This window comes from Peromyscus californicus, unplaced genomic scaffold (assembly GCF_007827085.1).
Source record: "Peromyscus californicus insignis strain IS unplaced genomic scaffold, ASM782708v3 Scaffold_5__1_contigs__length_169319896, whole genome shotgun sequence".
NCBI classification, from domain to species: domain Eukaryota; kingdom Metazoa; phylum Chordata; class Mammalia; order Rodentia; family Cricetidae; genus Peromyscus; species Peromyscus californicus.
The window spans coordinates 8,824,798-8,839,839 of record NW_026294573.1 but is presented as its reverse complement, the minus strand read 5'-3'; the positions used below and the strand labels follow the sequence as shown (position 1 = coordinate 8,839,839).

The window sequence follows — 15,042 nt, the reverse complement described above, 5'->3', positions numbered from 1 at the left end:
GAGGAAACTGTCCTGACAAGGAAGGTGAAGTGCTCCTGGCCTAAACCAGAGTGCTAACTCTAACCAGGCTGAAAAACAAACCAAACCAAACCAAACGGAAAACCACCACACCAGTCTTAGCAGCTGTCTTCTTACCTTGTCCGAACATACTCTGTTTCAAGAACAAATTATGAACATTACAAAGTGCTTGGTTTACTCTGAAACTCACTGACATTGTGGTTAAACAAAAAACCAAAACTAAAACCACATAAAATGCCTTTGCTCAATCCATTCTGCCACTAATTATGCGTATTAGAGAGTTTAACAACAGTCAAAATTAGGAGGTGGTAATCTGACATCTTTTTTTGTTTGTTTGGTTTTGTTTTAGTTTTTCACTGAGTAGCCCTGGCTGCCCTGGAACTGCTCTGGAGATCAGGCTGGCCTCGAACTCAGAGATCGCCTGCCTCTGCTTCCCAAGTTCTGGGACTAGGCGTGCACCATCACTGACAATTTGACATCTTAATGCACAGATTCAAACTCTTCACTAGTGCCATGGTTTAGCAACACAGCCTTGTAAGACAGACCAATAGAGCACTGTGCACAGAGAATGAGACCTCCTTGGGCCCTAACTCCCTCGGCTGTCCAAACAAATCACTTCTGCAGGGTATCCCACATTGCTGTGCAGGCCTTGGGGATGCAGGGGGCTCAGCAGGAAGGGGAAACGGAGCAGGTTGAGCACAGCAGAGGCATTAGGCCTTAAGCAATGGCCATGGAGCTGAGAGGCTTCTTGTCACCATGGGCTGCTCTTGTGTAGCGATAAGGAAAACTACTGAGAAATTACTTCTGGCCGAGACCCATGAAAAGTGAGAGGGCTCAATCAGAGATAAAATTCATAATTTTGGATTTGAGGCCTAAAGGAGCCAAATCTTGTTGATTAAGAGAGCCTGTCTGCTGGGCGGTGGTGGCATATGCCTTTAATCCCAGTACTCACAGAAGCGGGTGGATCTCTGAGTTCGGGACCAGCCTGGTCTACTAAGTGAGCTCCAGGCCAGTCAGGGCTACAGAGAAATCTTGTCTCTAACTCACTCTACTCCAAAAAGAGAGCCTGTCTTTTGGAGGCTTTAATGTTTCCTTCTTCTTCCGTGACCCTACCTTCAGAGGTAATGCGCTATGACAACTCACTTCATCAAGGAAAGTGCTCACTGCACATGGCAGGTACTACATTGATGTGAGGAATGACAGTCATTAATAGACTCGTTTTATATATGAAGAAAAGAGGTCACAGGTTGCTGAATGCCATGCCACCATTTCAAAGCCATCTTAGAGCTCTTGCTGCCAAGTCTGGCAACCTGAGTTCAATCTCTGGGACCCACATGACAAAAGGAGAGACCTCAGTCCTGACAGTTGTCCTCTGACTACCTGCAATTGTCACTTTATGGGGACTGAAGGACAGGGTGTGTACTCTGCTCTTGTGAAGAAGTCACCTTTGCTCCCTACCCCACTTCTGAAAAACCCATTTTATCGAGCTGGGAGTGTCCCAAAGCCCCTCCTATAAACCCTCCCTGCGTACCCCCCCTCCCCAACTCCCAGTCTTTCTCTACTAACACTGAAAGATACAAGGGGCCAACTGACCTGAGCAGACTCGGCCCAGCAGCAGAGGAACGCTCAACACAAAGCAGCTCTGCTGATGCTGGTAAAGACACAGCAGCGAGCAGATGCAGAGACTGAGGCGTGGGCGGCCACTGCTACTTAGCAGTGGGTGGAAATGACAGGTCAGTCGACTTACATAGTTAGGAGTCTACAAAGCAGGTCGAAACTGCTTACCTGCAAAGGAAAACCCAGAGTCCACAAACGGACCTGACTGTAGGAAACGAGGAAGTCAGGTGGCAAAGGGGCCTATTCATTCTCTTCAGAAGACTCATTATTTTTCTTTTCTTTTTAAAGGGAGGCTGAATTCAAGGGCTAGAGACTGGAAACATTCTTGCCACCTGAGGAAAACACTTTCTGGAGTTGGTTACAACTAATGAGTAAGGACAAGAAGTCACCTCAATGTCTTCACCGACAAGCAGGTCACAAAGGGCACTTCTTTTCTGGGACTAGGAGAGCAGACTGGTCAGACACCAGAGAAGGGTTCTGAAGTGAGGGAACATGCTGCTGCCGCAGTGGGAATGATGCTGAGACTCCAGGGTAGCAAGAGGGCCTGGTGACTCCTGTGGTCCCCCGCCCCCAAGCTGTCCCTCTGGGCTTTTTCCCTTTCCTTTCCTTTGTTTTTTTGTTTTTTGTTTTTTTGGTTTTTCGAGACAGGGTTTCTCTGTGTAGCTTTGCGCCTTTCCTGGGACTCACTTGGTAGCCCAGGCTGGCCTTGAACTCACAGAGATCCGCCTGGCTCTGCCTCCCGAGTGCTGGGATTAAAGGCATGCGCCACCACCGCCCGGCCCTTTCCTTTGTTTTGAGACAGGGTTTCTCTGTGTAGCCCTGGCTGTTCTGGATCTCACTCTGTAGATCAGGCTGGTCTCAAACTCAGAGATCTGCCTGCCTGTGCCTCCCAAGTGCTGGGATTAAAAGTGTGCACCACCACCACCACCACCACCACCACCACCACCACCACCACCACCACCACCACCCGGCTATCTGTAAATTATGATTTTTTAAAAAAACTTATTGCTGACAACTTCACACATGTATACACTGTGTCGAGAGCATATCTACCCCACTTCCCTCCTCCTAGTCCTCTGTAACCTCCCGACGTGTCCATCTCTCATCCTGAGGCTCTTCATAGGCAGTTTGTGACTAGTTTCACCGAGAAGAAAGGGACTAACATAAAAGCCAAACAGCCCAGCTACCATTCCTGCTGCCTGAGAAGCACCACAGTCCCTGAAGGGTTTCCTAGTCACTGTTCACAGTAGCTGATTTGGAGTCTGCTTCCTTTGCGGCCCTTTGCTTATTGCTCTCTTCTCTTAGCCTAGGAGCCTTAGTGACCTCAGGGCAGTTAAGAGCCAAGCAAAGGAGAGCCTTCCACACCAAGCCTGGAGGGGCGGATGCCCAGGCAGACAGGGAGCATCTGTGCTCCATCTGCAATGCCTGGGTTCCCTGGTGCTCCATCAGGAATTTATGAGAACGTTACTGCTTGCTTCCACATGGCCCTGGGCCTTCCTTCTTGTGCAGACTGCCGTCTGTCTGCCTTTTACTTGGTTCCCTGTCAAAGGAATTCTCTGGATTCCCTTGGCACCAAAACAATGGCACACGAACCACAGCTGGCAGGAGATGGAATGGGGTGTCTTGAGCGGCCACAGGGGATGGAATGGGGTGTCTTGAGCGGCCACAGGGGATGGAATGGGGTGTCTTGAGCGGCCACAGGGGATGGAATGGGGTGTCTTGAGCGGCCACAGGGGATGGAATGGGGTGTCTTGAGCGGCCACAGGGGATGGTGTCAAGCACGGCTCTGGATCCCAAGCACTTCATCGGTTGTTTTCATGGCACAGAACTGCTTCCCCCAGCACCGAGTCAGTTCGGTGCCCAGCACAGATTAACAACAGAACTGTCGATGCCCCTCCAGAGCCAGGATGAAAGGGTTGGCGACGCCCTGACGTCTTCATCAGGCAGTTCAAGAGTCTTGGAACCACAGAATGTTTTGTTCAGGGGCCTCAACAACAGTCTCTTTTGGAATAGATTAGTTTCAAGATGGAAGGACAGCAGCGAAGACAGGAAGCAAAGGGATATTTAAAACCTGACCAAGCCAGGCGGTGGTGGTGCATGCCTTTAATCCCAGCACTTGGGAGGCAGAGCCAGGCGGATCTCTGTGAGTTCGAGGCCAGCCTGGGCTACCAAGTGAGTTCCAGGAAAGGCACAAAGCTACACAGAGAAACCCTGTTTCGAAAAACAAAACAAAACAAAATAAAACCTGACCGAGAGGAGGTGAGGTGGGGTCATTTAAATGCAGACAAGAAGGAATATGGTGGGAAACCAAAAGGTGAGATGGTTCAGTGGGAAAAGACACTTGTCACCAAGTCTGAGGACCTGAGTTTGACCCTAGAACTCACATAGTAGAAGGTGAGAACTGACTCCCAAAAGTTGCCCTCAGCTTCCACGTGTGTAATACTGCACATATGTGCTGACATGCGCGCACGCTCTCTCTCACACACAATTAACTAATTCAATTAAAAGAAAATTTTTCTTTCCCAAGACAGGGTTTCTCTGTGTAACCTTGGCTGTCTTGAAACTTGCTCTGTAGACCAGGCTGGCCCAGATCTCATAGACCACATGCCTTGAGTGCTAGGATTAAAGGCATGCACCACCACTACTCGGCAAATTTACTTTTTTAAAAACTTAGAGAAAGGTAATTTTTAGCATTTCCCCTGCACATTATGAAAGAAAAGATGGGCCCCATCACAGACATTCAAAGCTGGAACATTTGGTACTTTTTGCAACTTTCAGGAATCTATGGTACTAAGACTCCTAGCTGAGGAAAACACCCAGGTTGAGGGAGAGATTCTGCCTCAAAGGAATAGTGAAGAGTCATAAAGGAGGACACCAGATACCTTCTTCTGGTCTTTGTGCATGTGTACTGGTGTGTGCACATGCGCGCGCGCGCGCACACACACACACACACACACACACACACACACACAATTCCAGCACTAGGAAGCTGGGGCAGCAGGATCATACATCTAAAGCAAAGTTAATATAAGTCAAGTGGCTATTTTCTGAGCTTCCACAAGGTTCCTGCTGTCTTAATTCCAGAGTTTCCTCAGAAGGAAAAGCTCCTGTAGCATCCTCATCCCTCCCCTTTGGACAGTTCCCAGGATGTCTGTTCTATCTAGAGGACACGGTAACTGTGCAGCGAGATTGTGTGATCCTCATGGCTAGGGTGGGAAGAGGCATAAAGAAACCGTACATTTTAGAAATTGTTGAGAATGAGAATATCTTTTTTCTTTTCTTTCTTTCTTTTTTAAATTCATTTTACTGAGTGAGGATATCTTATACAGTGTTTTTATTTGCCTATTTTAGTTTTTGGTTTTCTGAGACAGTCTTCCTATGTGGCCTAAGCTGGTCCTTGAACCTTAGTGCTATTTCTCGTGTCAGAGTGCTGGGAACATGGGCATAAGCTACCACACCTGACAAAGCGTCTTTGTGACTTGCTGGAGAAGGGAGACACAGAGAGGCAAACACATAGGTTTTCCGGTGGCACAAGGTGCTGGTGATTGAACCCAGGACCTCACACATGTGCTAGGAAAGTGCTATTCCACTAAACTATCTCCAGTCTCCCCACTCCAAATTAGGAAATATTCAGGGTAGGGAAGTTTATTACAATATAATTGTAATTTAAAATAATCTCACCTGTGCATATTAATTAAACACATCTTACAGAGTGATGCCCAACATACGCTCCTGCATCCTGCTTTGGCACATAACATAGGCATTTCTATTTTACTAAGATATTTCACACGTCCTTTTTTGTTTTGTTTCCTGAGTTCTGAGATGGTCTCACTATGGAGTCCATGAACCTGCTCTCTCCTGTCTCAGCTACTGCAATGCTGGGATTTCAGGTGTGAGTTATCACAATTGGCCTCATAATTCTTCTTAATGCTGTGCCAACAAGCCATCACCAAGAGAATCCAGCTGGCTGATAGTGGTACCTGGTGGATCCAGGCCACAAGGAAAGCTGTGCAGGCACTCACAACTCCATGTGCCCTCTGGAAACTGTCCCTGGAGGCCAAGCACTGCCTGGTGACAGGCTGGGTATATTCTGCTTGCAAGTGTCTCCTGGATGGATGTGGACCTCGGACCTAATCCAACCCAGCATGTGGCACAGGTTGGTTCAAGCCTCAGAGTGTCAAAGCACAGAGTCTGTGTGGGCCAGGTTTCCAACTGAGGAGCCTGTCAGAGGCATGCTGTAAAAATGACGAATGGCTGTCGCGTTTCCAAGGCTCTGGCTGATTTAGGGAGCTACTGGCAGGCACATCGCTCCCAGTGTGTCAGCCAGTTAATTACTTCCAACTTTATCTTTTTTGTCAGTGCTTCTTGACAAATTGGCTGTTATCTTTTTACTCTGCAACAGTGAGCACTGCCCCTCTTCTGGTGATGCCTGGAGGTTTTTCTCCCTTTTCCAGAGAGAAATGAAGAGCTCAGGGAGAGACTATGAAGAAGATGCGGGTGGGGAGGGCTCAGAGCTCAACCTTGATCTAGTTGGATGCAAAGCACACTGGGTATTTTGGGTGAAGTCTGATCTTGGCCTCTGGATGGCCAAGATCTTGGAACTCTGTCTAGCATGTGGATGAGGTGAGAAACACAACTTTCTCTTTCTTCTCAGTGCCTTTTTTTGTTTTTCGAGACAGGGTTTCTCTATGTAACAGCCCTGGCTGTCCTGGAACTTGCTCCGTAAACCAGGCTGGCCTTGAACTCACAGAGATCCACCTGCCTCAGTCTCCCAAGGGCTGGGATTAAAGGTGTGCACCACCATGCCTGGCTTCTCAGTGTTTTCTATTGAAAAGAAATGACTATACTTTTCTTGCATTTCCTTTTCTTTTTTACCATGCAGCTCAGGCTAGCCTTGAACTTGCTATATAGCGAAAATGGTCAAAAACTTACACTTCTCCTGCCTCTACCCTCTGAGTACTAGGATATTAGGAGAGTGTCACCACAACTGGCCTGCACATCTTAATGTTTCTACTGTGTTGGAAGATTTGGTGTTTGGCTTATCTCAAGAGGCTGAAGATAATCTCCTACACAACTTGTTATGATTTTGCCTTTCACATCTAGAATTTAAATCTAGAACTGAAATTTTGTGCATGGTGTGAAGTAGGATCAAAATCTGAATGTTCTCTGCTTGAATGCTAACCAGCTGGTTCACTACACTTATTGCAAAGGTTGGCCTGTCCCCAGTGCTCTCTGCTGCACTATGACACTGGTTCTGGGGCAACAGGATGTATAGCATCCACTATTTATATGATCATATGGTACACGACACTTCTGCGACTCGTGGCTTAAGCACAGCATCACTGGAGAGACACGAGGTCACCTTAAAGAGCTCCACGGAGTTTAGCAGATTTTGAATGACATTAAACACTAATGAACTCCACGGAGCCAATGAAGACTGCTAAACCAGCCATTCACTAAAGAAAGTGAAAAAGGAGCGGACGAGCATAGTGCCAACCCCGAATCTCTGAGCAGGTTAACCCAGAAGATCCTGTCAGTAACATCCTGATCCCCAAGGAAGCGAAAAAGTCAGGAGATGAGGGGAAACAAGAGGCAGCCTATCTGAGTCCTTAATGCTCGTTCATTCAGAAACGTAAACCTGCGGCTAACCTGAGCGGCCTCAACAGAAACCTCTTTCTGCGGAGCCAGACACTGGGCTGGAAGGGCCCAGAAAGGCTGCAGCAGGAAGAGCTGTGCAGTGTCAGGCTTGGGTGGGGGACCCACACTGAGGACCAAGTCAAGTGACTGTCTCAGGGGCTCACCATCATAGAAACAGCACACACAGGTTCCAAAGATAGAGCTCCTGTGGCAAGGACAGAGGGACCTTTGTATAGTTTTAGTGAAAAGTTCCATGGTTTTACATGATTTTAGGAGAGCACTTCAAATAAAGGATATAAAGTTTGTAATAACTCCGTTTCTCAGGCAAAATCATACGCAGGTACAGAAGGACTAACATCAAGTTGCAAACCATACTGCATAGAGAGAGAACCTAGACTCCTGATCTAGATTTATTAGGTGATATGGAGTTTTCTTCTCTGCGTTTGAAGCTCAGGCAAAGGCTGAGCCTATTCACTGCTGCCCAGACACAGACACAAGTGGGTGACCAATCCCAGAGCCGTGCCTGGCATGGCTGAATCTTCTGCTCTGTCCTAAGCATATGACACCTCCTTATCAAATGTCAGGTGATCTTTTTGGAAGGAAGGTGTGTAAAAAGGAAGACAAATTCAGATTCAACAGGATTTTGTAAAACCCTGAGTGATGACCAGAAGAAGACCTATCCAGCCCGGTTACTTTGCCCACACTCATCGGGATGTCCACATAAACCAGAACTGCAAGTAAACAGCATGGATTACCTTAGCAGGCCTCCCTAGCTCAGCAGTCTCCGTCCAGACTCCTTTTCACTACCTCACCCTCAGTCTGTGTTATGTAACCTTCAGACGGGAGTTTGGAAACTCTTCTACTGCCTGTCTGCTGATAGAGCTGAGCCAGAGGCTGGCAGGGGTATAATCTAATAGGCGCAACTGGAAACAAATTCACAGCCTTCTGTCTGAGCCCAGAGACTGTACAGACAAGGAAACAAACACTGGCCCCGTCCCCTCCTCCTCTGCTCTGGCCTAAGTTTGCGCTGACTTCACTCAACAGGCACCTGACCCTCCCAGATGAGGTGGGAGGGGCTTGAGCACACAGCCATGGTAGGGTGGAGGTACAGGCACTAACAATATTTAAGATGCTGCCTTGGTGGGGCATTTAGACCTGGGAAGGAAAGTGTTCCAGTACCCACTGAGTTCCACTTCAGAAACTCTAGCTTTGAGAAAGACTAAGAAAGCGCAGAGGAAGGAAACCACCAGGAAGGAAGAAAACTGCCCGTGTAAGTCACAAGCTTCCCGCAGTTTCATAGACCTCTGTCAGGTACAGACTCTAGAGGAAGACCTCTCCAACAGGCCCACAGACATGCTGAGGAAGACCTGGTTATGCATTGTCCTTGTGGCCTTTGTCAGCCACCCAGTGTGGCTGCAGAAGCCTCCTAAGCGCAAGACACCTGCACAGCTCAAAGCAGCGGTGTGCTGTGAGGAGATGAGGGAGCTCAAAGCCCAGGTTGCCAACCTCAGCAGTCTGCTGGGTGAACTGAGCAAGAAGCAGGAGAGTGACTGGGTCAGTGTGGTGATGCAGGTGATGGAGCTGGAGAGCAGCAGCAAGCGCATGGAGTCACGGCTCACGGTGGCCGAGGGCAAGTACTCAGAGATGAACAACCAGATCGACATCATGCAGCTACAGGCAGCCCAGACTGTCACTCAGACCTCGGCAGGTAAGCGTTGTCCTCATACACTCACCTCGGCCCTGCTGAGAGCCTCCTGGCCCCAGCGCTGCTTCTGGATAGCCTGCTCGACAGAATAACTTCGGGGGACCTTTGGGGAGTGCTTTATCTTTAAAGGCTCATTTGTATTCTTTGGGGGTTAGTGATGTCCTGCAAGTTTAGCCAGGACCTACTAGTCTCTTTTTCAGATAAAGTCTCACATAGCCCAGACTGGCTTCAAACTCACTATGCAGCCTAGGCTGGCCCTGAACTCTAGATCCTACTGCCTTAGCGGGCCAAGCACTGGAATTACAGGCATGAAACATATCTGGCTCCAGTCTATCTGAATCACACAAAATTTCAGCAAATTGGGAGTCTGAACTCCCCTGTGAAGCCTGACGTCTTCAGAGGTTGGCGTGGCCCTGCTCTACTTCCTTCCTGAGAGCTGACAGACTGTAAAGGAAGCAGGAACAGACAGCAGACTGTAACAGCTGCTGCTGTAGATGCAGTTCCATCCCACACCCTAGTGTTTGGGCGTCCCTAGAACTTAGTGTGGAGGGGTACAAATGCCTGCAGCCATACAGCCATTTGAACAAAACCTCTGTGCTCAAGAAAGGACAAACTCCTCTACTTTCTACAGTTCTGATCTATTTTCTTCTATGGTTGCTAATAAAACTCTCCCAAATAATACAGAAAGTAAGTAAAGGTAATGTTGAAACACTGATCTTTAATGGCTGAAAGTAAGGCACATGCAATTCATTCTTTGGGAAAACAATATTCAGTTGTTGGTTAGCTTGGCACAGACAGAATTTGCTGCTCAGAGACAAATCTAATTTTCTGAGGTTACTGGAACATTTGGAATGAGCATATTCCATAGGTGAAGCATTTCTTACTAATAACGCTGGATGCATTATAAACCAAGTCAAGAAGACATGATTGGCTACCCTTGGTTCAGACAAAGAAAAAGTTTTGTCCAAATGTTAAGCCTGAAAAGTCTGTTAGCTAATTAAACAATTATACAAACCGCTTTCAAAGCATGGACCTCCTGATCCTCAGTTTGGGAACTGAAAGGTAGGTGTTCTCATTTACCAGACAAGTAGTCTTCATTTGGTCTGTGAGATGCAACAGGTCACAGAGAAGACCAGGCCAGAGGCAGAGCTGACTGGACCGCTTCTTGCTACTAGAAGTCTCCTGGGGACGGGCAGGTGCACCTCACTTCCCTTCCCCAACATGCTCTGTGTGGAAACAGGCACTGTGGAAACTCCCACTTCCACCTGTACCAGTGGGCACCAAGGAAAAAGTCCCGAGACGGTGCAGGAAGCCACAGCCTCTCCTAGAAGCAACTGCTTCTTTGAAGCCTCACTCAGCTATTCAGAACAAGGAGACAAAGGCTAGCACAGAGCAGCAGCCTCGAGGCAGCCAAGGAAGCTTTTACATCAAGCCCAAGGGGAGGTGGGAAAGTCTCACTTCCTTGTTTTATCAAAACTTGCAGGGAATGGTCCCAATGGGCTCCTTGGAGTTTTGGTTTTCATCTGAGCATCTAGCAATGTGAGATTGGGGAGGAGATAAGATTTCAAATCTGTCTCCCTAATTAAAGTACCAGCCTGCCAGTAGCTATGACCTGTTAACAATAATCCAAACCCTCTGAGTGCTCAGGACTGAGCCTCTGGCTGAAGCTACTCACAGGGCAGCTGCTAAGTAGCTTTCACAGACCGCATCATTTCTAGTTCCATGGCCTGGTGCTATAGCAGGGTATCTTACACTTAACCTGGACCTTCCTGGTTAATGTTCCTTGGCACAGGTAAAGGGCTTCCCTACTCTACTGCCTCATAACTAAGGAAGCTCAAATATGCCCCCATGATCCAATGCCCACTTCTACCCATTGGAACCCTGTGGTACAAATAAAGTTTCAGTTTTTAATCCAGTTCAGATGCAGCAAGCATGCCCTCCCATCCCTGGAGCCCAAATCACTGTTCACTCCGGGTGTCGCCTTTACAGATGCCATCTATGACTGCTATTCCCTCTACCAGAAGAACTACCGAATCTCTGGAGTGTACAAGCTTCCTCCCGATGAGTTCCTGGGCAGCCCTGAGCTGGAGGTGAGGTCGCTAAAGGCATGGAGACAACAGGGCTTGGTCTGGTCTACAGAAAGGGAAATTCAGGGAAGCAAACGTACCACATGGTGGAGCTATGAGAATGCCCACTTTATGGGAGTCCTCCCTCCAAATCCCAGCTATCTGCTTTTTTTCAAAATGTCAGTCAAATACCAACTCTAATTCTCACCAACACATAACTTAACTAGTTTACATTTCTGGCAACATCCTAGAGCAATGCTCTTCAAGAGAGGAAAGGAGATATCAGAAGGAGGCACCCTGAAGTACCTAATTTTTCCATCAAGGTGTACTTAGCTGACCCCCTCCCCATATACATTCCCAAGCTAACTGTGCTCCAGCCCCTCCACACTGGGGCAGTATTTCTGCTGCAGTGTTCAGAGTCCATGGACTGCTGACCCTGTAGGCACAGTACACAGGGTGGGGTGTCTGTCCTCGAGCTCCTGCCCCTGCCCAAGAGGACCCTCTCTGCTTCAGGTGTTCTGTGACATGGAAACTGCAGGCGGAGGCTGGACCATCATCCAGAGACGCAAGAGTGGCCTTGTCTCCTTCTACCAAGACTGGAGACAGTATAAGCAGGGCTTTGGCAGCACCCGAGGGGACTTCTGGCTAGGGAATGAACACATCCACCGGCTTACCAGGCAGCCAACACGGCTCCGTGTGGAGCTGGAGGTAAGCTCAAGCTGTGAGGCCCCCACTGGCCCAGGTCCACTGCACATGGATATGCAGGTTTGGAAACATCACCATCGTCTACTCACAGTAGGTCTGTACAGTCACTGCCGCTATTTTCCTGAAGGTTTGGTACAGCTAAGGAAGATTTGTTTTTTTTTTCTATCTCTCAGCAAAGTTAAACTATAGCTGACCCAGACCTGGGAAGACCCAGGCCAGAACAGGGTGAACCCCTAGTTAGAGGGATGGAAACACCATTGTGTCTCTGCTTTGGGATCTTTTTAAGTGCAAATCTCAGTGATGCTGGGTGGTGGCCCTCTAGAAGGCTTTAAGCACAATGTAGTATCTTCAAGCACAGTATCTCAGAGTGAGATTTAACAAAAATCAGACAGAGATACGAAGGGGTACAGAAAGAACAATCCAGGTCATATGGTGAGTCCAGACCCCAAATCTGGTTTCAGACCTTTGCTCGCTAGCTTCCAGCTAACATGGTGAACTCTAGTAGTCTTACCAGAGTCCCATCACCGAAGAGATGTCTGGCTGTGGGGCTAGTGAGAGAGGAAGGGTTCAGGGTCTGTAGAAATGAAGTCCTTTACAGTTTCCCTAAGGCTCTGCTCTTCCTTGCCAGGACTGGGAGGGTAATGCACGCTACGCAGAGTACAGCCACTTTGCACTGGACAATGAACTGAACAGCTACCGCCTCTTCCTGGGGAACTACAGCGGCAATGTGGGGAAGGATGCCCTCCTCTACCATAACAACACGGTCTTCAGCACCAAGGACAAGGACAATGACAACTGCTTGGACAAGTGTGCAGAGCTCCGCAAAGGTGAGATCTGGGGAGGGCGGGGCCCAGAGTCCCACTGAGAACAAGCTGTGAACTGCAGCTGTTCTCTAGCTGTGGTGTTCTCTTTAACACCATCAGACAGCCACAGTCTAGGGAGGGCATCCCCAGCCTACAAGCCTCATCTGTTTCTCGTGCCAGGTGGCTACTGGTACAACTGCTGCACAGACTCCAACCTCAATGGGGTGTACTACCGCCTGGGGGAGCACAAGAAGCACATGGATGGCATCAGTTGGTATGGCTGGCACGGAGCCAACTACTCCCTCAAACGGGTGGAGATGAAGATCCGTCCAGAAGTCTTCAAGCCCTAACTAACTAAGAAACCTGCTGCAATGCAGAGCTATGGAAGTGAGACATGTGGAAGGCTGAGGGGGCAGCAGGATGGGAGGAGGGTGGAGAAAGGGTAGGAAGGGAATGGTCTATCATCTACAATGAAGAGCCACCCTCTAAGGAGCAGGACAGAACTCTATCTGTGCTGCCAATGTGAGCACATGCACACACAATAGAACTACACATACAAATAGCACTCACTAGCAAATGGCAACAGTTAGGCCCAGTGGGGCCTGCCTCGGGTGCCCAGGGGGAGGACTGCGTGGGCCCAGAGAGCAGCAGCATCTTCCACACGACTCACCTGTGGAAAACAGTAATCCTGGGGTCACTTTACCCATTTTCTCTAACAGAGGCTTAGACGAAATGAGGGCAAGAGCAAATGAAAAGAACTGTTGTGATTCTCAGAGGAGAGGCCTTGGGCAACAAGAGCGGATGATGAAGAGGAGGCTTCCTCTTCTTAAATCCCATGACATTTCCTGTGTCTACAGGATTTGTTTTGTTTTTCTTTTTGAGAGAGGGTCTCTCTACATAGCTCTGGCTGTCCTGGACTCATTATGTAGCGGCTGGCCTTGAACTCACAGAGATCTACCTGCTTCTGCTTCCCAAGTGCTGGGATTAAAGGCTTGCGCCTCCATGACAGGCACATAGGCTTTTTTTTTTTTTTTGGTTTTTCGAGACAGGGTTTCTCTGTGTAGCTTTGCGCCTTTCCTGGAACTCGCTTTGGAGACCAGGCTGGCCTCGAACTCAGAGATCCGCCTGGCTCTGCCTCCCGAGTGCTGGGATTAAAGGCGTGCGCCACCACCGCCCAGCTGCACATAGGCTTTTTAAGAGACAAAAATGTTGGGGCTGAAGACCAGCTGCCCAGGTTGGACTTGCTTCTGTTAGGTCTGGGTCAGGGAGTACACTGTAAGGCACGCTGTGGGTCTGATGTGGAAGGGAAGACCAGTGGGAGGTGAGTCTCAGAGTGATCACAGCACAGCCTTACAACATTCTCAGTCAACATACGTATCCATTTATACTCATTCTGTAAGAAATGGACTGAAGAGATAGATCCCCTTTATAACACTGTCTATAAGAAAAATGTCTGGAAAATGAAGGTAGATGGCGCTGTGGTTACAAACTTAGGCTGTATATGAGAAGCATCTTGCTTTGTAAAAATAAAATATTGTAGTTTCTGTTTTAAACATTCAAAATATCTTTTTTCTTTTACAATTAATACTATCAAAATTTGAGTATTTTCTTTTAAATTCTTATTATTACCATTGAGAGTGTGGTAAAAACTTCAGGCAAAAAGTCAGAGTGAGCAGTTGGGTCCATAGTCAAGGAAACCAAAGAGGCAGGAAGCCAGGAAAGGAAAGATGCAGTGGGAGGGCAAGGGGCAAAGGGCAGAGAGGAATGGGCAGGGGGCAAAGGGCAGAGAGGAAAGGGCAGGGGGCAAAGGGCAGAGAGGAAAGGGCAGGGGGCAAAGGGCAGAGAGGGGGAAGGGCATAAGCCATCGGAGAGCAGGAGCAGAGCCTGGCATTGGCAGCCCCACACCACCTTGGTCTCACACAGGGATGTCAGTGGTTTGGCCCTTTAGAAGAACCGTCCTCTGGAGGAAGTCAGTTCAAGATAAGCCACGTCTCTCTCTCACTTAGTAACTTCTACTGTACGCACAGTTCTCTGGTTCCTGAGAAGCCACTTTCCCTCACGAACAAGAACCTCGGGAATTTTTCAAAGAAATAAAGTGAGAAGAGAAGCTGCATAAAATAGGGATTCCCAGGGGAGCTATTCAAACAGAAACTTCCTCAGGCAGGCAGGAGAATGAGATGCCCAGCACCACACAGAAAAGCTGACAGTTCTCCCTTCATTTAGTATGATCCCCAAAGAACTTCTGAGGGTCTCCACACTTCTTAGGGAAACTTCTCAGACAGGGGAAGAGGGAGGGTGAAGAATGGACAAGGCCTTCCTAGCGCCCACATTTCCGAGCATGTGCTTTGATACTGGCTGACAGAGGGACACCAAGGATGGTGTCCCCACACACAGCCTCTGACCAGAGAGAAGACAGAACCACCAGGGACCAGAGCAGAGCTGAGTGCTGCTGTGGAAGACAAAGGACGTTTTGTTCTGACAGGCTCTTTGA

At 48.5% G+C, this 15,042-nt stretch overlaps 2 protein-coding genes across 2 annotated transcripts in view; one reads left to right on the top strand and one right to left on the bottom strand.

The window, feature by feature from the left end:
- Window positions 1–15,042, bottom strand: part of Mtor (mechanistic target of rapamycin kinase) — a 114,124-nt gene that overhangs the window by 48,362 nt on the left and 50,720 nt on the right. The gene's annotated exons all lie outside the window — the stretch shown is intronic.
- Window positions 2,652–14,719, top strand: Angptl7 (angiopoietin like 7). Its single transcript, XM_052714954.1, has 5 exons — window positions 2,652–8,980; window positions 10,967–11,067; window positions 11,557–11,751; window positions 12,377–12,575; window positions 12,732–14,719. The coding sequence occupies exons 1-5, from the start codon at window positions 8,626–8,628 to the stop codon at window positions 12,899–12,901; spliced, it is 1,020 nt and encodes a 339-aa protein (XP_052570914.1). The 5' UTR covers window positions 2,652–8,625; the 3' UTR covers window positions 12,902–14,719.

Excerpts from the sequence above, each read along its gene's own strand:
- Angptl7 (XM_052714954.1), top strand. The coding sequence starts at position 8,626 with ATGCTGAGGAAGACCTGGTTATGCATTGTCCTTGTGGCCTTTGTCAGC. Across the intron at positions 8,981-10,966 it reads TGTCACTCAGACCTCGGCAG|ATGCCATCTATGACTGCTAT; the intron begins GTAAGCGTTGTC and ends TCGCCTTTACAG. Across the intron at positions 12,576-12,731 it reads GTGTGCAGAGCTCCGCAAAG|GTGGCTACTGGTACAACTGC; the intron begins GTGAGATCTGGG and ends TTCTCGTGCCAG.